This window comes from Homalodisca vitripennis, chromosome X, assembly GCF_021130785.1.
Source record: "Homalodisca vitripennis isolate AUS2020 chromosome X, UT_GWSS_2.1, whole genome shotgun sequence".
NCBI classification, from domain to species: Eukaryota; Metazoa; Arthropoda; class Insecta; order Hemiptera; family Cicadellidae; genus Homalodisca; species Homalodisca vitripennis.
The window spans coordinates 156985543-157012061 of NC_060215.1; the positions used below are offsets into that span (position 1 = coordinate 156985543).

Sequence of the window (26519 nt, forward strand, 5' to 3'; positions counted from 1 at the left end):
TAAAATTTTTGAATATCTAGAAAATTGATACAGATAGAGTGACTGCTCTAGTTTGAGCCAAAGTTTTTTTTCTTATCTTTTTAATAATGGTTCACAAAAGGGAGATTGTCATCAGAACATTTTGAGCTGAAAAATATCATAGGAAACATCCTATCAAAATTCTGAATGCACTAAAAAGTAAATCGTGTTCGTCTAGGATATAAAGTTTAATTTTTCTATACACAATCATTAAACATATAAAAGGTTTACATTAGTATCATTTTTATACTAATGAGATATTAGTTTCTTATTACATAAAAAATTATGCTTTAAGTGAAAGGTTATCACTAGTGATATATGTATGAAAATTTGTTATATTTTTTATCATGAAGGAAGGGTTTATGGCATATTCATTACAAATTAGTTTAATTAAATCTCTGTGGAATAAAGCAGTTATTACCGTGGCCAGCACAACAGATCTGAGACTCAGCACACAACTGATATTGTACACACTCCGTGCGCGCAGGCTCCCAGCGGGCACAGTGGCTCTGGGGCCGGTCTGCTCCAAGGTCATTCTGTGCGTATCGCTCTCCACTTTCCACAAATACTGAAATAAAACACTGATCGTGAGGAACACAGTTCTATCCACCTTTTTAAAACTGCAAAATATTTCTCCGCATTAGTTTGTAATGATAATAAACTTTAAAATATAGTTTTACACATTTTTAACCCTTTTAGGACAAAGGACTTTATATCCTACAAACTTCATGGTTCAATAAAACGATGTGGACTACAAGTAGCCAGATTTTTGTTAGTGTTTATAATTCACTAAACATCATAAAATCATGATTTTGTACACTAACTTATATCCTATGACTTTTCTACAAATATTTATGAGATCACGTTGTAGTATACATCATCTACATTTTTCCACATTGCGTAACAGTTGTCGCATCACATCACTCCAGCTGCATCATCATGCAGGCTATTCTATTGTGTATTTTTGTGTTTTTCATTTTTTTTTTCCAATCAATCAGCGTCAAATTTTGTACTCTTATAAAAATATAAAAAATACTCTATACTCTATAGAAAATAAAGAAAGAAACTGGAATATTTTGTTTTTGACTATAAAACTATTTAAATGTTTGTAGTAAACTAACAGTAAAAGAAAAAAATAAAAGAAAAAAGCAAAGTAAAATATCTTTTAGGTTGTATATCCAATAAAATTTGTATAATGTATGTAAAAATTTTGCATTTTCCCTATTTCTACCTTCATCTTTTTCAGTACACCCTTCAGAAAGGAAGTAGTCACTTCAAAAGTATATGCAAGAAAAAAAATACAATAAGTTCTGTCGTTCTTAAAGGGTTCAATTAATACCCTTTAAAAAGAGGTTGGACTGCCCATCATATTATTTATTAATGTACTTCATGGTAAGCAAAATACTTTAAATTAATTGGGAAAAAGTCTGTTAAAAGTCTGTTTTATTCATTTATTTATTACAATTTAAATACATTATATTAATTCTGCTAAGATCCATAACTTGCTAGTGGAGTCCACTATAAACTGTATATACAATAAAATATAACATTTCTAATACTTGTATTTTAAGTTTAAAAGCAAACTTTGTACATAATAATGTATTAACTATGAATTAATTTATATATGTTTCAATTTAAATACAAGATTGTGAGAGAATAGAAGAACTGTGTTACAACCGACTTTTACAACTTTTTGTTGCTTACCGCAGAGTACAATGTCAATAATATTTGATTTTTAACTCTTAACTATTACTTTAAACCTAAAATTACTTTTTATCTACCCTTAGGCGATGGCATGTATAGTCTAGGAATAGGTGGTGGAGATGTCTTTGTGGAGACTGCAGAAAGTTTTACTTTGGAGATGTGACCACCAGATAAAAATTATTCTCTTATTCCAAAATCTAACATCATCGGATATAATATCAATGTGATTATAAATAATCTGTCTACAATGCTCTGTAATTTAAATTAGTCTTATAACTTTTTAATTGCTTTTTACTTTTATTACAAATTTAATTTACGAGTCACCACCAAAACTGAATCTGTTATTTTGCAAGTAATAGCTGAATAGCTAATCAACTAACTACAGTGGTTGGACCAGTATTCAATAAAATTGCGGAGAGATGTGCTTTATATACTATTAATACTTCACCAGAGTCTGGGAGTTGTACTCACAAGTCTTATCATTTACTCTTTGTTCTATCACATACAGACACCTTGATAAAAACATTTTTATAAATAATTTTGTAATTGTTCAAATTTTATAATATTATTATATTTTATAACATTATATCTTATCAACTTTATTCGTGTGTTGATATTGTACTTGTTAAAAGTGTTTCCTATTTATTACTTAATATAGATGTGTACTTATGTGATTTTTAATTTTAAATTATTTTATCTATATTCTGCGGCCATGTATTTTCATGTATATTTATCACATTTTACTCTATGCAAAAGTGTATTCAAGCACGTCATGTTAAACTGACCCAACAAAGTTCACTTCTGGCTGGTTTATACCTTCCAGTTGAACCCACCACTGGGCACAGCAAAAACCGATGTGTCACTAAATCTGGGCAACCTTATGGATGTCCAGGAGCGGCACATCACTAACCGCAAATGTTGAGATTCTGGGTTGCAAGGGTAATTTGATAGGTCTAGTCTACTGCGGGAGATGTCTTTTAGAGTTGGTGGGGTTCGTTTCCTAGCCCCAAAGGTTCTTGCTAGCCTCAACACAAGGGTGTGCCACCCCTTGCCTGCTTTGACTGGAGAGGCTGGTTCAGAGCTGCCCTTCCCATCTTCCGGGGGGACATGACTTTGAGATTAGTGCCCTAACTCTTCCTCATTGATCTCGATAGGAGGCGGCCCCTACCCCCTAACCTTACATTTTATTTCCTGAATATCCTGTCACTCCAGGAACAGCGCTGTTTCTTATAGGACTAAGTGCAATTTGTAAGCTTCTTGTCCCAAGAGAACAAACAAAAAGCATGTCGTGAACGTATAAGCCCCAAAGGCAGAGTTAAATTCAAATTTAAATGACATTTCAAATACATATGAACAAAAAGAGATTGAACTGAAAGCTAAGACCAAATATACTCACTTGAGTGTTACTGACAGACACGTTACCACAGGCAGAGGACACTCTGGCCTCCAGCATGAGAGGAGAGTCAGCTCTTACAGTGGACGAGCAAAGGATGGCTAGGGTGACCGGTGGATGACTGGTGGGACTAGCCAACTGAAAGTCCAGGTGTGATGATTGTCCAACAAACCTTTTCGTGTTGTAGCCCACAACCTGGATGTGGTAGATAATGTTGGGCACCAACTGTAACATATGGTTTACATTCCATAAGGAGGCTGCTATGACGTCATCAACAGCTGACCATGTCCACTTGGATTGAACTAGAGAAATATTTGAATTAACGTCCAATCGCATAGCACCATGTTTGTTTATTAACAATTGGAAATATCAAATCGATATGATCGACGATACACATTTCTGCAGACTGTACGATCATCAGTGGGACAATAGCTCCTGTGTTCCTATTGTCCACTAACAAAGAGTAAATCACTGTGTTAAACCAGCGTAAACACTATATACATGTACACTCATAAATACTCACATGTATATGCAAAACCGTTATTGACTATGATGACATTAATATATAGACATAAAGTAAAAATTGAATTGATATGTACAAGTATTGTTATATTTCTTATTTGCTCTTTTATTATAGTACCTTTTGATTTACATGTTTTTTTTATTGTTTGTATATATATTGTATTTCATGTTATTTCATTTTGTTATTATTTGTAATTTAAGAAACAGTACGATTCATAACTAATATAGTAACAACTTTAAAGTTGCAAATGTGTTAATGTTTGTTGTTAAATTGTTCTATTTATTGTTGTTTCATTTAGCTATTCTGTAGTTGTTTTTTAAGTAATTTTGTAAGTAATAATATATTGTTTTGTATCGGCTTCGGCCTTATTATGAATCTCTGAAGTGTCTAGTGCTTGTAAGTCTCATTGCAAGTGTGTAGTGCTTGTAAGTCTCATTACAAGTGTCTCTTCATTATTTAGTGTTGCAGAAATAATGAAGAGCTACACCTTGAATCGTGTATTTACAATTTCTTCTTGGTCACTAAGGTATAAAACGTAATGAAACCGTGAATGAAGTAATAAATGTGGTAAAATATCCTAAAAGAAAAGTGCCAGACAGTTTACCAGACTAGTGTTGATCTGAAGAGACTGAACGCTGGCGTGTCGGGCCGCACTGATGAGTTGTCTAGCTCCGAGCCACACCAGCAGATTGCGTCTCTGTGTGGCCTCGGTGGCAGAGGCCTCGGTTACAGTCAGACTCCAGTTGTACAGCAGGGGAGGTCCAGTCAGGGGTACCACCTCCACAGTGCTAATACTCGGCGGACAAAGCTGCTCTGGACCTATCACCTGGTAATGTGCTGGAACTCCCTGTAACATTGTACCTGCTATAAACACCCATGACTCTTGTTCCTCTATTGACCTGATAGTAAACTCTGTAAATCTAAACACATTGACTTCAGCAAAGGGTGAACAAATACCAGTCTGTCTACTGCGTCAATGGCCTTCTAAATATTGTTGATAAATTGATTCAAACATGGTGATAAAATAGTTCTGGGGATCATATACAAAAACACGTCACCTCCTAAAAATAGGAAGTTTGGATATAAAAGGCAAATCGTGTTAGGATATCATGATACTCAATGATACTAATTTATTACTGGTAAAGATTACATGGCAATTTGTCATACATTGTTACATCGAAAACACATCATTGTACACTTCAATGTTTAGATCAATGCAATCCTTCAGTTTGTACAGATCTTTAAAAGAAGCAATACATTAAATAAATAAAAAATCAATTAAAACAATTCAATTAACTAATTAACTACAACACAAATAAAAGAATTTCCTAAGATCATCAATAACTGTGTAGTTCATGATTAATCCCAAAAAACTCATCCACTTCATGAAATGGGTGTTTCGAAAGGAAAAAGTCAATGTGTCTTTTGAAAATACCAAATGGCAGTGATCTTAATCTATTTGGCAGTGCATTCCATAATTTTGGTCCAAGAGATAATGTTGCTTGAATACTGTTTGGAAGGTAGTTTTTCGGTTACAATAGTGCGGATTGTTTGTGCTCCTTATGTTATATTGGCTGTTTTTTTTTACATGTTGTTTGACGTAGCCATATAAAGCAACAGTTTAAACACAACTAAACAAGGAACTGTCATAATATGAAGTTCTTGAAATTTTCGTTGCTTGAATCCTTATAACTAATAGTAGAAATATAGCATATTGCATTTTTTATTAATACAATTTTATTAATGTTCTTTTTAAATGTATTTCCCAATATTTCATTATGTTTTTTTTCCCAAAGTTAAGGGAGATGTGTATTGATGGCTTAGGCATCAATTTGATTACCAGTTAAGTTATACAACTTCTTGGCTAAAAATGTGGGGTTTTGTTATGCATGTCCACGTCTGTGTATTTTGCACCTATTGTATAACATTTATTACTTTGAATTTATGAATACTTTTAGACAAACTGTTATTTTACAAACATTTCTGAGTGAAACGGTGTTTAATAAGTTTAAAGTATAATTGTCATCACATCTTTTATAATCATTTTAATATATCAGTGTTAATGTCAATGTCAAACAAATTACTACCATGTAGGAAGCAATGACTGCCACTTTGAGAGTTAATATACACACCACTGAGACTGATATTGCTGTGAGCAATTAAAAGAGAATGGAATTATTTTATAAAAACTGAAACGAAACTAATAAAACTTTACCTTCCTAAAGTCCAGCTTTACTGCATCACCTTGTACTGAAGCAGGAACAGAGGATCCTCTTGGTCTCAGACTGGTGGGGGCCGAGAATCTCAAGAAGTCTCGGGGATGTATTTGTGCTGCACTCCCCAAGGTTATATATATTCGGTTGCCAATGTACTCACATTTTACACCTGTTTAAAATATGATTGAACTTTATAGACAACGTTCTATACTAAATACAAATATTCTTAATTTAATTTTAATGGTGACATGTCACAAAATAACAATTGTACTAGTTGAACTGTAAAGAGAGGTGAAGTTCTCTGAAATGTAGTTAATTTATTACTGGTACTTTTCCTAACCATGTATTAAAACTTATCCCACCAGCCATGTATAGACTTTATTTTGAGGCCATGTTAAAAATACTTTTGTTCACATTTTTAAAAGTTGATAAGTTGGACTGTTAGGCCATTCTGTGGCAAAATTTTAGACACTCATTTAGCTAAGCTCTAAAAATGTCTATAGTAAACTTCAGAAGTTTATATTTAAATCCAAATGTGTGTTCGGTTTCCCAAACGAGTAGTGTCCCTAATAATAATGTTTATATAATGTCATATTCAAAATTATATTTTATTATATTATTATTTTTTAAATTAACAACTAATTGAAACTTGTTTAAATTTCAAAAATGTGATTTACATTTAGAAAGTTTATTATCAGGAGTTTGTTCTTTTGTTTGTAAATTTTATTCAGTGTATGTTTATAAAGAGTACTTGATAAAATTGTAATTACAACAAAATATTGTACAGAAAATAATTGTTGTTTTTTTAGAAAATTTTTTAAAACTACTCTAAGAGATTATATATATATATATATATATATACAGGGTGATTCATGAAGTTCTCCCCCCACTTCTACAGCACATTGTACTAGTAAAAATAATGAAAAAATGTTATATAAACATAGGTCCGAAAACGCTTCGTTAGCGAGTTACAGCTAGCGAAAGATTTCGCCTGAATTCCTGGGTAAAGAGTAAAATAAAGCCATACTGAACTTTTGGAAAGGTTAATTAAGTAAGAAATATCGTGGATTCTTATGTATTTTTACCTGATAAAGCTAATAAAATAGGTTTCAGAACTGTACCTGTAGTAGTTTTTGAGGGATTCAGGGTTAAATGCAAAAAATTGGGGCACGAAACAATGTTTTTTTTAAGTTTTATGTACAATAACTTTGTTAAATTGGTAATAAATACATGAAATCAACAAACATTAATTGTAGAGAATTTAATTCTGAGAAAATTGATGTAATCAAAGTCTAAAATAAAACAGAAATAAGTACCAAAAAATCGATTTTATTCAGTATAATACATTACTAGTTTTAAGCAAAATTAATCAGGTTGGGCCAACCGTACGCACCTTTTTATAATAGATGTTCGAAAATGAGGCCATCATTATCAATACATTTTGCAGCACGTTTGTGTATTGCTTTTGTTGCGTTTCTTAATTTTTCAGGACTTCCCTGTATCTGCACAGCCGAATCCATAATACGGGCAATTAATTCATCACGAGAATTCACTTTTGTCTTGTATACAATGTCTTTCATCCATCCCCAGATGCAATAATCCAATGGAGATAGATCTGGTGATCTTGGTGGCCAAGGGTGAGGCCCTCCACGACCAATCCAGTGTCCAGGAAATTGATGATTTAAGTAAGCAGAAACGGCACGTGAAAAGTGGGGAGGTGCTCCGTCATGCTGGAAGTACAAATTTTGTCTGAGATGTAAAGGAACATTCTCTAACAGCTGCGGCAACTCTTCTTGAAGGAAATGCAAATAGAACTCAGCATTTATGCGTCCAGGTAATATGAAAGGTCCAATCAGCCGATTGTGCAAAAGGCCACACCAGACATTGACGCTAAATCGGTGTTGAAAGTTCTGTTCCACTACCTCATGTGGATTTTCTTCTGCCCATGAGTGTTCATTGTGCAAGTTATTGACACCATCCCGAGTGAATTGTGCCTCATCCATAAACAAAATACGCTTGTAGAGTTGATTATTAATATTCAAAAAGTTGCAAAACTCCAAGCGAAGCTGACCATCCCCTAGCTGTAGATGTTGAACCTTTTGTTTATGAAACGGATAAAATTTGTTTCGATTAAGTGACCTCCACACCGTTGACTGCGAAACTGCTATCCACCTAGAAATACGTCGTGTACTTACACCTGGACTGCGATGAACAGCATTAATAACAATATCATCATCAAGTTGGACAGCTCGTTCATAATTGGTTCTAGTACTTGGTAGTGATCCTGTTTCCCGAAGAGTACGAAAAGTTCCTGAAATTGTTTTGGTATCTGGAATCCTCCTATTAGGGTAACGTAATTCATATTCTTCTACAGCAGCTCTAGCATTAACATTACAGTAACCCAAAATAAAAAACCATATCAGCGTATTCCTCTGATGTAAATAAGTAAGGCATTTTTTCGCTGAATAAACAATCGAATTATAACTCACAGAAAAATTGCATTTAATAACACGATTCACAGAACCCGATCTCCTGCTGTAGCTTGCAAAACACCACTAATACACAGTTCTAACGTAACAGTACAGAATACCATTGTTGATCAGCTGTTATTCGTGCGTTACCAACTTAGAAATTAATAAAACAAAAAACTGCATTTCGATGATTAGTAAACAATAATGGGAAAATGTTTGCTTCATTTATTTTCGAACATTTGATGTAAATTTTTATTTAAAAAAAATACAACGTAATAAAACATGATATTTTTATTTACAAACTAATTTATTTAACAGTTAATCTTGTTTTCTCAATTTATCTCATCATTAAGGAACAAACATTTTGTTTTTGTTTTATTTTAACTAAATACCGTACGGTATTTCTTTACAGCTAGTAATGTATTATACTGAATAAAATCGATTTTTTGGTACTTATTTCTGTTTTATTTTAGACTTTGATTATATCAATTTTCTCAGAATTAAATTCTCTACAATTAATGTTTGTTGATTTTATGTATTTATTACCAATTTAACAAAGTTATTGTACATAAAACTTAAAAAATCATTGTTTCGTGCCCCAATTTTTTGCATTTAACCCTGAATCCCTCAAAAACTACTACAGGTACAGTTTTGAAACCTATTTTATTAGCTTTATCAGGTAAAAATACATAAGAATCCACGATATTTCTTACTTAATTAACCTTTCCAAAAGTTCAGTATGGCTTTATTTTACTCTTTACCCAGGAATTCAGGCGAAATCTTTCGCTAGCTGTAACTCGCTAACGAAGCGTTTTCGGACCTATGTTTATATAACATTTTTTCATTATTTTTACTAGTACAATGTGCTGTAGAAGTGGGGGGAGAACTTCATGAATCACCCTGTATATATATATATATATATATATATATATATATATATATATATATATATATATATAAAAGATAGGTATTGTATTGTTTATTTACAGAGATGCAGAAAGTGCCTGGTGGCCCAAAATAAAAACAACAAACAGGCAACAGAGCAACATAAACATATATATTTGTAATAAATTATAACAATGCTCTAATTTCATATAGGAACAAAAAGTGGCTGGTTTATAAATTTAAAATCAAATCTGTTTCCAATGAATTGAATAGTACGCATATTTGATATACTAGAAGAGACATCAGCGAAGTATTGAACAACCTAACATTTAATCATAGGTAGAATATTTTGTAAGACGACATACAGTTGGCTGTGTACCACTATTTACAGACTAATGAAACAGTCTAGCAACTGATCTCTGTCATTACTTCATTACTTTGTACTTTGTGTTGAGAATCCTGTCTCAGAATGTTCACAAATGCCTCAATCTATCAGTATTAAAAATACTGAGACAAACTCACCGCCTCCAAGTAAAATCTGTGTACTGGACCTGAACACTCGGGAGCAGTCAGCGGGGCCTTCGATGTTCTGGTTGAACTCCACCCGGATAACACTCGAGTCCTACAAATGTGCATAAGTATTCACTTTATTAATTCAAATTCAATTCTACATTAATTCTTCGAGTAAATCATAAAACCGTGCAAACTGACAAGAATCTGGAAATCATTTAACAAAAGTGTTAACAATAGCGTAGCAGTAGCCTCTCTTTTATTTTGAAACTTTGTATCGCTACATTTATAACTGTATGAGCTAGTAATTGAAACATTATATTTCACTTTTTTGATGTACAATAGATGTTTTATAAACAAAAATATGAATGTAGCCTACTTGCTGCTAAATAAGTTCCTCTGTATTTGTAAAAAGGCTAACTTCGACATCCCACGAAAACATCTAGACAGACTACAAAAAAGATTCAAGTCTTTACAGGAATAAAGCAAAACCGTGCACATTGAGTGTCCGTATGAGTTGGGAGTGCCGATAGCCGAGCGGTCTAAGTCGTTGGACTTTGGGTCTGAGTTAGAGATAGCGCAGGTTCAAATCCTGGCTGTGACCGTTGCACTTTTTATCAGTACAATCAAGCTCGTACTGTATCGACTCTCCCCCTTATTCTGTTTGATAAGATCCTCGCACAGGCCAGTGGCCCATGAGGACGGACAGAATAAGGCTTAAAAGGGGATCGGCCTATCCTTAAAAAAAAAAAGAAGAAAAGAAAAACAGATTAGTTGTTCATTTCAGATTAAACAATGTATCAAGTGGCCGGCTAAAAGGATATCAATGTTTTTAAAACCGAGGCTAGTTAAAGTGGTGACCGGTAAGAGGGAGGCTACTTTGATAGTAAATGTTGGAATATCTGTCCATCAACTTCAGAGCAATCCAGACTCATGCCTATCTAAACTTCTTCACTCGAAGAGTGAGTTAAAGGAAGTTTACCATTATTTTCACCGCTCACATATTATATAGACTTTATTAATATGTAGATGTATTACTTGATGTGTTGATCTTTTCACACATTATAATCCTAGTGTCAACTGGGGGATGGGGAAAGCTGAAACTTTTATAAGCTGATCAGTAAAAGAGACAGATATTGGTACCAGTAAAATTGTGAACACAGCGTGGTCCAGAGCTGATGTAATGACTACTCACATGACGATACACTGCGTTTCACCTCACTGTAATTGTGTTTGTTTAAAGTTTGTAAAGTAAGGAAAACTATGTTTAGTAGTTCAGTGAGTAAGTCTATTGTATGATTACCTCTGCAAAGTCTGCCTGGAGAGGTATCAGTGGTGCTGCTTGACTTGATGCTCTCACTGTATTGTTGGCAGACCTGTAACTTATAACATTTGTTAATATTTCAAGCTTCAAATTCTTTTTCTTTAACTGAAACAATACAAATATAATTTACACTATTAATGAGATTTATTCTTTACTGATGAGTGAGAAAATGTTGGTCTATTGTATTCTAATACACAATATACAGTTATAAATATTTCTTTTAATAACATTGTTTGAATTCACACATTAAATGAAATTTACCAGTAGACCAGTACTTGGATAATTAAATTCATAATTTTAATTCACGATACTTTCAAATTTGGCATTGCTATTTTGTAAATATGAGTTATTTAGTTTTCTCTCAGAGCAAATAACATTTCAGAACCCAGATTTGAAAGCAAAACTATGAACAGTTATTTTCTCTTGGATTACGGTACCAAGAATGGATTATGGACTTTGGTGAACCACTACGGTGTCCATAGCAGTTTTCTTTGTCAGAACAAAGAATTACGATCAAGTCCAGCCAGTTCCTTAGCTCTGCGAGTAGCACTCAATGGTCCCCCTTAACTTTACAGTTCAGCTTGACAAGGCCACTACATGTGGCCTACTTTCTTACACAGTTACACCAGGTGTAGCTGGAAAGTGCTGTAACCTCTTGGCCAAATAAGGAACTAAATTAATGTTTTACTATGTGCTACATATACCATCGTTTAGAGCTGCTATTTTTATCCGAGTGCCACTATAATGTATCCTACACATTTATTGAAATAATAGTGCATTTGGTGGAGCCAAATATCAAGATATGGAACTTTGTTGTATTTTTATTTTGCTAATAAAAATACTTTTAATTTATTTAAAAACTATAGCTTGTACTACATGGTATGGCTAATTGAAACATTTATGAGAAAAGAATACTAGCCAAATGATATCCAATAAAAAAGATTTAAACTTGTAACTGGTAAATATTGTAAGAGTTTGAGAATTGATTTTAAATCCTAGTAATTTAAAGGGTCGAAGTTCAAATACTGTCATATAAATCTGAGTCAGGGTGACATAAATGTTTGCTTAATCGCTGAGTAGAAACTTTAAACACAGCCGGCCACTCTGTGTGGCTCGTCAGGCTGAGAAACATCTCCTTGTTATTCCACCTGTACTCTGCAAGACATCAGCAAGTCACAGATAATGGCTACTCAATAAATTATTAATTTCATAGTAATGGCTACTCAAAAGGTGATTTTAATTGTTTATTATCCTTTACAATTAAAAGCTACAAAATTGCCGATAAGTAATGCTTACACATAAAAATATAAACCTAGAAACTTGACTTTCCAATAATGTACAGTTTCACTTGGTTTGAGACATTATTGAGCATCCTACTTCAAACAAAACGATGCACTACATCAACCAACAATAACTATTGGTTGCCAATTTACATATCGTACTCAATCAACTATATTTGTCAGTTGCCACTGTATAAACCGTATCCAACCAACAACTTTTGACGGTTGCTACTTACAGGATTATGATTAAATATAGCAGTGGAAGACTCACAGGTTAGCCACCGCGGCTCGAGAGAAAGCCACCCCAAGGAACTGTGGCTTGTCAGAGAGAGGGATAGAAGGGGGACAGACCACGGTGGACGCCAGGGGGTTCCCTGAGACCCTGTTGGTGGGCAAGATATCTACCACTGTCATATTTGAATCCAAAATGAAGCAGAAGAGATCTAACGGGGCTGTTATTCCATGTACTACCAGCTTCCACTGAAAATAAGCAAACAAAACTAGTAGTAACCATTCCTGGAAGAAGGAATACATATACATAGCATTTGAGATAGTGGCCATCTAGAATATACTTTGGAGTAAGTAGGATTACCCCTCCAGAACCTTTTGTAAGGTTCCAGAACCTTTGATATATAAAATAAGTATTTAAGTTGTTCGGGATAATGTTCATCTGAACTTTCCTATTCATTATCTGCCTCCATAATTTTATAATTAATGTAAATAGCACGTTAAAGATAACATAATCACGTAAATTTGTCATTGTTACGTGTTAAAAACCTGTCATACATATGTTTTGAGAACTGTTATTTGCTCTTCTGCAGGATTTAAACACTAAAACATACCGATAGGCATTTAAACAAGATAAGAATCAACAAACATGGTGCTGAGCACAACAAAGCCCAACTTAACAATAGAAAAAATAGGTGTATCTTGGACCATTTATTTTATTAATTGTTTCTTGTTATTTTAATTTTAACTAAACTATAACATTAATCTTATTATTGTTTCTTTTTCTTTAAATGTTAACTAATAATTATAAAGTTAGCCTTACTGTTAAACAAACTGAAAATTACTGTTTTATTAATGTTTAAATTACAATATATATCTCAAAATAATTAATTTATTAACTACTATTAGGTGTCTTGTGATAATATTGTTCAAGCCAGTCTATAATTCTTTGTTTGAAGGTTATTTTTGACGATGGAAGGATTGTGAAGGAAACAGGATTTTTTCGGACATTTGCCATCGTTCAGTAGTGTTTTCTTGTTTTCTTGTTTTCTTGTTTCACTGAACGATGGCAAATGTCCGGAAAAATCCTGTTTCCTTCACAGTCTATAATATTTTTACATGGTTATGTCTTTATATTAAAATAGACTTATAATGATTTATACATTTATGTAGGTATGAATTTGTCAATCACAAATTTTTATTCAGACAATAAAACTTCAGACTTCTATAGAGGGAATAATAACTTTAAAATTAATGAGTCTGTACATCATTCCCACCTTTCATTCATACAGTACCTATCTTAATATGTCCCCTCTGCTTCTTATGTAGTAACAAGGATACTGTCAACTGGGGTGAATTTTAACTTGATTGTTCATACTCATTGGATACTTTCCCTTAGGATTACATTGAGTAAAAATGAGAAGATCACCTGGACGGTGACCCCGACAGTAGCTACTAACGGAGACACAGATGTGACAGTGAGTGTCCGACTGTCGACTACAGTGAGAGTGTGAGTGCCCCAGGAGTGACGCTGAGGAGATGGACTGTCACAGTGCAGGTGACACTCTCCACTCAGTTGACTCAGAGGTACCTTGACCCTCAGCACTACATCCTCCAGTGACATTCTCTTGGTCAGCTGATTATGTTTGTGTAAAAGCATATGACGGGATTAATACAAGCAAACAGGCACACATACAACACAAGGGGAAAGAACTTCAGTAGAAAGCAATCGCCACAATTTAGATCTTGCTAAGGTAAAGTCAAATAAAACATGTATGTAACCATGATTTGTAAACGAATGTAACCAAATAATTAAAACATATAAAATCAAATGAAAAATTTAAATTAGAGCTAAACGTATCTAGTTATTATCTCCTTCGTCTAGTTATTACAGATTCGGTCTTTCTAACTTAATTTCAGTTTCTAAATAGCTTATTGAAGTGTATGTAAATTACTAAACAGAATTCATGTATAAATATGTATAATACTAAAATTTTCATGTGTCACACTATTCCTTGTACATTGTACATCATGATAAATATGAAATAAGAACGAAATGACAAGGGATGGAGTCTCCTGACTGATGGTGCACATGATGTCTTGATATCCAGCAGCAGCTGAAGTCAGCTCTACTGCCAGCTCTACATTCATGGTGCCTGTCATTCATAAAAAAAATTAAAAAAAAGGAACAACTGAACTTACAAGGACAAGGGATGGAGTCTCCTGACTGATGGTGCACATAATGTCTTGATATCCAGCAGCAGCTGAAGTCAGCTCTACTGCCAGCTCTACATTCATGGTGCCTGTCATTCATAAAAAAATAAAAAAAGGAACAACTGAACTTACAAGGACAAGGGATGGAGTCTCCTGACTCATGGTGCACATAATGTCTTGATATCCAGCAGCAGCTGAAGTCAGCTCTACTGCCAGCTCTACATACATGGTGCCTGTCATTCATAAAAAAAATAAAAAAAGGAACAACTGAACTTACAAGGACAAGGGATGGAGTCTCCTGACTGATGGTGCACATAATGTCTTGATATCCAGCAGCAGCTGAAGTCAGCTCTACTGCCAGCTCTACTTCAGTCCCTGCAGCCTTGTCCAGCACCAGCGGATACACAGAGACTATAGCTCGGCAGTCTACTAAACATAATATGTAAAAATATAACAGATCTCCAAAGTTCTTTAACTTTGATTCAAGTAAATTAATAACTACAAATATTAGAATTGATATGTACCTCTCAGAGCTCTTTTGACAATGTTTATTATCACTCTTACTGACAATCCGAGACCACATATACAATTAGACTATTAATCTTATGTTAGTATTTGTATGTACCTCTTAGAGCCCTTTTGATAATGTTTATCATCATTGACTTTGTTTACAAGATGATAATATGAACATGGCTAGTGAAAATGGTTTAGTGAACAAAATATTATAAAATAATAAAAATTTGAATATTAAACTAAAAATCACTTTTTTGGAGTAAAAAGTATATACCTAAACTGTCCTAACTTTCTCTTAAAGAAACAGCAAAAATTTCAGTAACACAGTTTAAGGTACAAAAAGAAAACCATGAAGGTGTTAAGTAACTGTATAACGACAACTCTTACTATTTCTCTCCCTTCAATCAATCAATCAATCAATTTATTGTTTTAAAACTTTTTACAAGTATTAACAACGTTAGTATTGCAGCACAACGCCAAGTCTAGATATACTTATAGATATAGATATACTATAAGTTAAATTACAGATAAACTATTACATTAAAAATTCAAATTTTTTTTACGTTAAGGTGTGAAAATAGTTGTTAAAATAACGCCATAAATTAGTTAATATAAATCACTTCAATTAAATGACAATTAAAACATGTAAAACAATGAAATTAATCAACAAAACTAAAATTCAACAATTAAGAGTAATAAATAATTCTCAAAATGCAATTGGACTAACTCCAAAATAACTCCTGATGGCTGTAAAAAGGATTCAAATTCAAATTCAGTGAACTATTCTTTTACATGAACTATTACCTATTACATGCATTGCCTAGGCCTAGTAACAAGTATCTATCCAATTACAGCATAATAATCACTGATGTCATATGGGCTGATATTAATAAATTAGCTTCTTTACACTTTTCTTGAAACAATTAATTTCAAGAGATTTAAGATGAGAAGGAAGAGAGTTTTAGAGTTTAATGCCTGTTTCAGCAAAACAATTTAAACTGGTTTTAAGACTACATTGAGATATTCTAAGAGAATTTGAGTTTCTAGTCATATGGTTATGTACAGATCTATTTGTAGGTATGGCATGTAAATTTCTTTTTATATACAATAGGCAATCTAAAATATAAAGTGCAGGTACTGTAAGAATACCATACTTTTTAAATAAAGGTTTACAGTGAGTCCTTATGTTTACATTAGCTATAATCTTAATAGCACGTTTTTGTAAAATTAATAATTTTTTTGTGTTACAATCATTGCCCCATACAATAATTCCATAAGACAAGAAACTATGAAGGTATGCATAGTAGACAGTAATGAGGATGTTTGTAGTTACAATAGATCTTAGCCTAATTAATATAAAAATACTCTTAGACACTTTATTGCATAACATTTCAATGTGCCTATCCCATTTGATGTTACTTTGAAGAATAACTCCTAAGAATTTCACATAGTCAACGTTCTGTTATCTAGACAGTTTTAAACAAAATTCTAGAGTTTGGGTTTTATCTGTATTAAGACAGAGTGAATTGGCAGCTGACCAGTCTTCGATAGTGTCACTAATATTAGAAAGAACACCTTTAGCAAATAAAATATTATTACATTTAACTTGTACAGCCAGGTTATCAGCAAACATATAAGAGCTCACATGGTTAGTAGTAATACAACCAGATAAATCATTTATGTAAGTGATAAAAAATACTGGGCCCAGGATTGAGCCCTGTGGGACACCAGTTCTTACATTTAAGTATTGTGAAAAATGGCCTAAATAATAAACTGCTTGTAGCCTTTCAGACAAGTAAGACCCTACTTTATACCCATATTCATACTACATGTTGTCTTGTATTAAAAACTTGCAAACGTCACCATTCCAGGAGCTACCCTCGGGCACAGAACAGCTGCCACATGCATCACGCTTGGTGCCGGGTGTACTGTTGCAGCTGACACAGCGGTTGTCTCCTCCACATACGTTGCAGTGGTCAACACGGCTAACTCCACCGCACTCCCCGCATCTGCACCAACATCCAGCTTCACCAACAGATTTATTCTAAGAGAAATTCTTTCTCAACGACACTTTACAAGTCCTGATTACCAAGATAAAGGGTGGTAAAATGAAAATACTCCATTAAATCATTATATTTCTAGTATACCCAGAGCTTAGCTTAGAAAGTATCTCAAGTAATGTATTTAACTTGTCTCCCCTATAACAACTGTTTAAAATCTAAAACCAACTGCAACCTGATCCAGTCTAACATTAAATGTCTTAGAAAATTTCATGCTGTACATAGAGTATCTGCAGTTTGATGACAACGATCAAAGGACAACTAAAATATTAGATATCTAGATAGATAATATAAGATTTATAACTGACTTGCTTATATTTATAATGAAACTTTGTCAATGGTCTTTATTTTATGGTAATAAAAAATATTGATTGATTGATTAGATACAATCGTTAAAAATATCTTTTATTTTTAAACCAACTGCTTACAAACACGTTTTACTTGGAAACGCTTTTGTACCAAAACCTCGTTTTTGGAAATCTACCTACCAATCTGTCTTATTAGGAATGCTCCTCATTTTGAAACTCCTAACCTACAAACTTATTTATTATTTACTATTTAGAACCTTCTTCCCAGACTAGACTATACAAAACATTAAATCGCTGCTCCATCACTAGCCATTACGTTACAAGATTTGTCTTCCTGACCAACTACAGTTTTTTTTTTAAACAGATGGCAGATTTATGCAACAATGGGAAATGTCTGCAATCGTGTTATTCTTCTATGTTCAAAAATCCTTTGAACTGCTGTTTGTGCATTTTTCTAACCTCAAGTTTGTGAATCATATCTAAGGTATCTAAGTACTCCTGTACTTAGATTTTTGTTTTTGTTTTAAACAAGTTTAGTAGTTCCTGAAATAATAGTTGCAAAAACTGCTCTTATACTTTAATTTCCCAAACGATAATGTAAATGTCAAAAATAGATTAATAGGCCTACATTTTATAGAGATAGATATTAATTAATGTCATTGTGATGAACAATTGACAGCAAGGAAACATTTGTAACAAAATCTAATGTCACTGCACTATTCAGACGTAAAACCATATAAATTAATTTAAATAAAACACCATTCCTGAGAAACCATTTTATATAAAAAACTCTTTTCCAACAGATGGGAAAGAATCATCTGCTGATTGATTAGTCCATCACTTTAATGTCTTTATGTCATTAGCTGATACTGACATAAATATTATTTTCATGTCTTGCAGTTGGTTTTAATTAAGTATGTCAAGGTCAATAATTAATACTGTTTTAATATCTGAATGTTTCTACAACAACCAAGATTTTATTAGTGTTGATTTTAATTAGGTTAAAATTACACTTAGTGTCTTGTTGATTTTACCTTAGCTTGTTAGCTAATTGTACCGATTGTTGGCACTGTAATGTAACTTGATGTTCTTTACAATGAAGATTGTTGATTCTTTCTTCAAACTAAAAATATCCGATTTGTCAAAAGTTTATTTGGCATTTTTAACCCTTTTATTTTTAACTGACAATTTATTTCTCTTTAGGGGAAATTCCTTTATTACCCTTCATTACAGACTAAATTGTGTGTTTATGCAATGAAAATTGGCTCTTGATTTCTCGATTTATCATTATTAAGTAATGATTACCAATAATGTTTTGGAGGAGAAATCCAAAACAAACAAGCAAAAAAGTACAGATGATACATAACTATAAAAAAGAGATGGAGAAAGTTACTTACACATCTATATTTGTGTCACAATTTACTGACATTTTCTGGAGACTTGTTTCATGAATAATAGTATGTATTCTTTTATGAAAAATTCCCCCTTGTTTTGACATTGGGATTTGTTTCGAGTGGAAATCACTATTTCTTGGGAGATGTTCTCTAAATGTGTTACTGTCAGAGTTGCTTTCATTGTCAATAGTCTCAGGGATGTCAAAGTTGTCTGTTTTGAAATTTTCTTGAAATTCAATTTTCTGAAAAGATATAATAGTTAATAGCAGATACACATGTTCACAATTTCCTAGACTAAATTTGTATTTTATTTTAAATTTACACTTACATGAACTGAGGAAGAGACTTTCTGGTTTGGTAGCAATACCAATAGTATAAAAATGACACACGAAATGTATACGTCTTCCATCGGCAACCTGTTAACATGCATGAAAACCAACAATATTCTTCCATGTTATGTGTGCTTTATGAGGTAGTTCTAGTAAAACAGCGAGAATCAATTATACAATTTTAACAGAAATTAATTTTAAATGTTTATCTTGTTAGCAGTGCCTCAGAGAACATTTTTAACTACCTATGCGATTATACCCAATTTTTATACAAAAATAAATATTGTCTAAATTATAATAAGGTTATAACAAATTATTAAAATTGTATAATTGATTCTCGCTGTTTTCTTCAGAGATGTTCTCTGAGGAATAAATTCCTCAGAATGCTGATAGAGATTTATGTGACGAATTTCATTATTGAATCTTAAAAAACCATTTTTTGATTACATAAATGAATTTTAAGATAACAATGCATCTTTATAAATTGAATAAAATTGTGTCAGATTCTTGGTTCTTTGCCTGCTTTATTGTAAATGTTAATTGTGTTTCTTATTATTGTTTTTATTTTGTCAAAATGTTTGTTTTCAGCTGATACTGCTTTATTGTGATATAAATAGTGGAAATGATATATGAATGACATTACAATCTATGTCTGTGCTATTTATATACTCATTGTTTAATATTATTAATCCCACCAAAATGTTTTGTTATTATATATTGTAATGTTCAATACAACAATAAATTAATGTATGTGTTATCAAGTGAAGATCTGTTCATAAAAACAAGACAAAAACTTATATTTTTGTCTCAATACAATACAGTTATTTTTGGTCTCGATACATACAGGTATCTAGTATCAATAAACCCTACCCTTACTCAAAATAACAACCAAATTTAAGCTAAACTGTTTATTTCTCTGTTTTATTATTATTAACAACACATAAACGTTTAGAAAACTATAATACAAGAGTTAATACAATTTCAAAGTATTTAGAATTGATTTGGTAAGAATCTTTATTACACTAGATATATTTAACAATTTGTATATCTTAAAAAGTTAAATTTAATATAAATACAATACTTATTCACAAAATACAATGAATTTAAAGATCTGCAGTTAAAAAGGACTCAAAATTTATATATTTTATATTTAAAAAACCATGCTTAGCTTCAGCTTATACACTTTGAAATTTTCCAATATTTTTAGTATATTTACAAACTATAAGTTTAAATCGTATTTTTAATTTAAATACAGTTATTTTTATATTTAATTATGGTCTGTAACACTACAAGTGTATTAATGTACAATAACTGTACTTATTCTTTCATATAAACCAAGGAAAACACGTTAGTGATAAAACTTGCCATAAGGCTACATACATTGCAAAGTCGATCTCCAGACTAATAACATTAAAATCTAACTCATCGTTGATGTTCCAAGGAAACAAACACAAGAACTGTCACTGCTTAGTTAAACAATAATGCGGTAAACTACATCTCTAACAATAAACTACATCTCTAACAATGATAAGAACACATAATAGCCAAGTTACTCCACAGCCAGAGTGCACTTGGTTGTAGAGTATTGATTGAGGATTTGTTGTGGTAACACAGTGTTGTGGCTACAGTAACATCATCTGGTGTAGAATCAACGTGACTGTGCTTTGTTGCTACAATTAGTTACTAAAAACATGAATTGAGTAAGAGCTACCGGTATTACTTTCGTTGATTGTAAAATATCTAGCAAACACAATAACTGACAACATGAATTGAGTAAGAGCTACCGGTACTACTTTCGATGATTGTCAAATATCTAGCCAACACAATAACTGACAACATGAATTGAGTAAGAGCTACCGGTATTACTTTCGTTGATTGTAAAATATCTAGCAAACACAATAACTGACAACATGAATTGAGTAAGAGCTACCGGTACTACTTTCGATGATTGTCAAATATCTAGCAAACACAATAACTGACAACATGAATTGAGTAAGAGCTACCGGTACTACTTTCATTGATTGTCAAATATCTAGCAAACACAATAACTGACAACATGAATTGAGTAAGAGCTACCGGTACTACTTTCATTGATTGTCAAATATCTAGCCAACACAATAACTGACAACATGAATTGAGTAAGAGCTACCGGTACTACTTTCGTTGATTGTCAAATATCTAGCAAACACAATAACTGACAACATGAATTGAGTAAGAGCTACCGGTACTACTTTCGTTGATTGTCAAATATCTAGCCAACACAATAACTGACAACATGAATTGAGTAAGAGCTACCGGTACTACTTTCATTGATTGTCAAATATCTAGCCAACACAATAACTGACAACATGAATTGAGTAAGAGCTACCGGTACTACTTTCGTTGATTGTCAAATATCTAGCAAACACAATAACTGACAACATGAATTGAGTAAGAGCTACCGGTACTACTTTCGTTGATTGTCAAATATCTAGCCAACACAATAACTGACAACATGAATTGAGTAAGAGCTACCGGTACTACTTTCATTGATTGTAAAATATCTAGCAAACACAATAACTGACAACATGAATTGAGTAAGAGCTACCGGTACTACTTTCGTTGATTGTCAAATATCTAGCAAACACAATATCTGACAACATGAATTGAGTAAGAGCTACCGGTACTACTTTCGTTGATTGTCAAATATCTAGCAAACACAATAACTGACAACATGAATTGAGTAAGAGCTACCGGTACTACTTTTGTTGATTGTAAAATTTCTAGCAAACACAATAACTGACAACATGAATTGAGTAAGAGCTACCGGTACTACTATCGTTCATTGTAAAATATCTAGCAAACACAATAACTGACAACATGAATTGAGTAAGAGCTACCGGTACGTACTACTTTCGTTGATTGTCAAATATCTAGCAAACACAATATCTGACAACATGAATTGAGTAAGAGCTACCGGTACTACTTTCGTTGATTGTCAAATATCTAGCAAACACAATAATTGACAACATGAATTGAGTAAGAGCTACCGGTACTACTTTCGTTCATTATCAAATATCTAGCAAACACAATAGATGGATATGCAAAAATTAATTTTTTTTTATGGCATGGAATGGAATGGATTTATTGATTTGGCTAGAATTTAGGTGAAATGTTTTGGTTTTATCTCATTCTCCATCTCTATATAATGATTACGTTTGTCTCAGACAGGAACTAGACTTTTAAAATCCTAACATTGTTGTACACAATTCACATTTGACATACATGTTATTTGGCAAAATATTGGATCCTAATAAAGTAAACCAAGGAGATAGGCCAATTTATTCCAAGATCGAAGGAAATAAATTATCATTACAGTTTCCTGATGACATTTTTGTAATTATAAAACTGAGCAGCTCCGCCAAACAACATTAAAAGCGATAAAATTGGTGAAATTGAGATTTCAACAGAACAAAGTTGCAAATGATATTCTACATCACATGGGTTATATGGTTTTTAAAAATATATTGATTTGCAGAACAGACAGCTGGCTGAATTATTCAAGAAACACTTCCACGGCCAGAACAACGGTGCAAGCGACAAGAAAGCAGTCAAGTCGGGTATTATTCTCATCAGATCATGTAAGAAGGATGAATATTCAAGGAGTACTTCCACGGCCAGAACAACGGTGCAAGCGACAAGATAGCAGTCAAGTCGGGTATTACTCTCATCAGATCATGTAAGAAGGATGAATATTCAAGGAGTACTTCCACGGCCAGAACAATGGTGAAAGCGACAAGATAGCAGTCAAGTCGGGTATTATTCTCATCAGATCATGTAAGAAGGATGAATATTCAAGGAGTACTTCCACGGCCAGAACAACGGTGCAAGCGACAAGATAGCAGTCAAGTCGGGTATTACTCTCATCAGATCATGTAAGAAGGATGAATATTCAAGGAGTACTTCCACTGCCAGAACAACGGTGCAAGCGACAAGATAGCAGTCAAGTCGGGTATTACTCTCATCAGATCATGTAAGAAGGATGAATATTCAAGAAACACTTCCACGGCCAGAACAACGGTGCAAGCGACAAGATAGCAGTCAAGTCGGGTATTACTCTCATCAGATCATGTAAGAAGGATGAATATTCAAGGAGTACTTCCACGGCCAGAACAATGGTGCAAGCGACAAGATAGCAGTCAAGTCGGGTATTACTCTCATCAGATCATGTAAGAAGGATGAATATTCAAGGAGTACTTCCACGGCCAGAACAATGGTGCAAGCGACAAGATAGCAGTCAAGTCGGGTATTACTCTCATCAGATCATGTAAGAAGGATGAATATTCAAGGAGTACTTCCACGGCCAGAACAACGGTGCAAGCGACAAGATAGCAGTCAAGTCGGGTATTACTCTCATCAGATCATGTAAGAAGGATGAATATTCAAGGAACACTTCCACGGCCAGAACAACGGTGCAAGCGACAAGATAGCAGTCAAGTCGGGTATTACTCTCATCAGATCATGTAAGAAGGATGAATATTCAAGGAGTACTTCCACGGCCAGAACAACAGTGCAAGCGACAAGATAGCAGTCAAGTCGGGTATTACTCTCATCAGATCATGTAAGAAGGATGAATATTCAAGGAGTACTTCCACGGCCAGAACAACAGTGCAAGCGACAAGATAGCAGTCAAGTCGGGTATTACTCTCATCAGATCATGTAAGAAGGATGAATATTCAAGGAGTACTTCCACGGCCAGAACAATGGTGCAAGCGACAAGATAGCAGTCAAGTCGGGTATTACTCTCATCAGATCATGTAAGAAGGATGAATATTCAAGGAGTACTTCCACGGCCAGAACAACGGTGCAAGCGACAAGATAGCAGTCAAGTCGGGTATTACTCTCATCAGATCATGTAAGAAGGATGAATATTCAAGGAATACTTCCACGGCCAGAACAACGGTGCAAGCGACAAGATAGCAGTCAAGTCGGGTATTACTCTCATCAGATCATGTAAGAAGGATGAATATTCAAGAAACACTTCCACGGCCAGAACAACGGTGCAAGCGACAAGATAGCAGTCAAGTCGGGTATTACTCTCATCAGATCATGTAAGAAGGATGAATATTCAAGGAGTACTTCCACGGCCAGAACAACGGTGCAAGCGACAAGATAGCAGTCAAGTCGGGTATTACTCTCATCAGATCATGTAAGAAGGATGAATATTCAAGGAGTACTTCCACGGCCAGAACAACGGTGCAAGCGACAAGATAGCAGTCAAGTCGGGTATTACTCTCATCAGATCATGTAAGAAGGATGAATATTCAAGGAGTACTTCCACGGCCAGAACAACGGTGCAAGCGACAAGATAGCAGTCAAGTCGGGTATTACTCTCATCAGATCATGTAAGAAGGATGAATATTCAAGGAGTACTTCCACGGCCAGAACAACGGTGCAAGCGACAAGATAGCAGTCAAGTCGGGTATTACTCTCATCAGATCATGTAAGAAGGATGAATATTCAAGGAGTACTTCCACGGCCAGAACAACGGTGCAAGCGACAAGATAGCAGTCAAGTCGGGTATTACTCTCATCAGATCATGTAAGAAGGATGAATATTCAAGGAGTACTTCCACGGCCAGAACAACGGTGCAAGCGACAAGATAGCAGTCAAGTCGGGTATTACTCTCATCAGATCATGTAAGAAGGATGAATATTCAAGGAGTACTTCCACGGCCAGAACAACGGTGCAAGCGACAAGATAGCAGTCAAGTCGGGTATTACTCTCATCAGATCATGTAAGAAGGATGAATATTCAAGGAGTACTTCCACGGCCAGAACAACGGTGCAAGCGACAAGATAGCAGTCAAGTCGGGTATTACTCTCATCAGATCATGTAAGAAGGATGAATATTCAAGGAATACTTCCACGGCCAGAACAACGGTGCAAGCGACAAGATAGCAGTCAAGTCGGGTATTACTCTCATCAGATCATGTAAGAAGGATGAATATTCAAGAAACACTTTCCACGGCCAGAACAACGGTGCAAGCGACAAGATAGCAGTCAAGTCGGGTATTACTCTCATCAGATCATGTAAGAAGGATGAATATTCAAGGAGTACTTCCACGGCCAGAACAACAGTGCAAGCGACAAGATAGCAGTCAAGTCGGGTATTACTCTCATCAGATCATGTAAGAAGGATGAATATTCAAGGAGTACTTCCACGGCCAGAACAATGGTGCAAGCGACAAGATAGCAGTCAAGTCGGGTATTACTCTCATCAGATCATGTAAGAAGGATGAATATTCAAGGAGTACTTCCACTGCCAGAACAACGGTGCAAGCGACAAGATAGCAGTCAAGTCGGGTATTACTCTCATCAGATCATGTAAGAAGGATGAATATTCAAGAAACACTTCCACGGCCAGAACAACGGTGCAAGCGACAAGATAGCAGTCAAGTCGGGTATTACTCTCATCAGATCATGTAAGAAGGATGAATATTCAAGGAGTAACTTCCACGGCCAGAACAACGGTGCAAGCGACAAGATAGCAGTCAAGTCGGGTATTACTCTCATCAGATCATGTAAGAAGGATGAATATTCAAGGAGTACTTCCACGGCCAGAACAACGGTGCAAGCGACAAGATAGCAGTCAAGTCGGGTATTACTCTCATCAGATCATGTAAGAAGGATGAATATTCAAGGAGTACTTCCACGGCCAGAACAACGGTGCAAGCGACAAGATAGCAGTCAAGTCGGGTATTACTCTCATCAGATCATGTAAGAAGGATGAATATTCAAGAAACACTTCCACGGCCAGAACAACGGTGCAAGCGACAAGATAGCAGTCAAGTCGGGTATTACTCTCATCAGATCATGTAAGAAGGATGAATATTCAAGGAGTACTTCCACGGCCAGAACAACGGTGCAAGCGACAAGATAGCAGTCAAGTCGGGTATTACTCTCATCAGATCATGTAAGAAGGATGAATATTCAAGGAGTACTTCCACGGCCAGAACAATGGTGCAAGCGACAAGATAGCAGTCAAGTCGGGTATTACTCTCATCAGATCATGTAAGAAGGATGAATATTCAAGGAGTACTTCCACGGCCAGAACAACGGTGCAAGCGACAAGATAGCAGTCAAGTCGGGTATTACTCTCATCAGATCA

The 26519-nt window shown here is 34.2% G+C and overlaps 2 protein-coding genes across 2 annotated transcripts in view; both read right to left on the reverse strand.

Moving 5' to 3' along the window:
- LOC124370053 overlaps positions 1 to 14258 on the reverse strand; it is a 59657-nt gene extending 45399 nt beyond the window's left edge. The window contains exons 1-8 of the mRNA XM_046828373.1: positions 13982 to 14258; positions 12596 to 12804; positions 11024 to 11096; positions 9733 to 9832; positions 5854 to 6023; positions 4243 to 4485; positions 3119 to 3340; positions 440 to 586 (exon numbers count right to left, since the gene is read on the reverse strand). Of these exons, the coding sequence (XP_046684329.1) occupies positions 440 to 586; positions 3119 to 3340; positions 4243 to 4485; positions 5854 to 6023; positions 9733 to 9832; positions 11024 to 11096; positions 12596 to 12804; positions 13982 to 14212 (1395 nt within the window). The 5' untranslated portion in view covers positions 14213 to 14258. The remainder of the gene's footprint in view (positions 1 to 439; positions 587 to 3118; positions 3341 to 4242; positions 4486 to 5853; positions 6024 to 9732; positions 9833 to 11023; positions 11097 to 12595; positions 12805 to 13981) is intronic.
- A 187-nt stretch (positions 14259 to 14445) lies between these two features.
- LOC124368628 lies at positions 14446 to 20930 on the reverse strand. Its single transcript, XM_046825867.1, has 5 exons — positions 20751 to 20930; positions 19370 to 19457; positions 19045 to 19283; positions 17143 to 17288; positions 14446 to 15192 (listed from the first exon to the last, which is right to left on the reverse strand). Coding segments are annotated over exons 1-5 (1086 nt in total). The 5' UTR covers positions 20753 to 20930; the 3' UTR covers positions 14446 to 14581.
- Between the last annotated feature and the right edge of the window lie 5589 nt (positions 20931 to 26519).

What these genes read in the sequence shown, in the direction of transcription:
- LOC124368628 (XM_046825867.1), bottom strand. An exon ending in AAGTCTCTTCCTCAGTTCAT is followed by an intron (nt 19,284 to 19,369) that starts GTAAGTGTAAAT and finishes ATATCTTTTCAG; the next exon opens with AAAATTGAATTTCAAGAAAA. An exon ending in TGTGACACAAATATAGATGT is followed by an intron (nt 17,289 to 19,044) that starts GTAAGTAACTTT and finishes ATGTTGGTGCAG; the next exon opens with ATGCGGGGAGTGCGGTGGAG.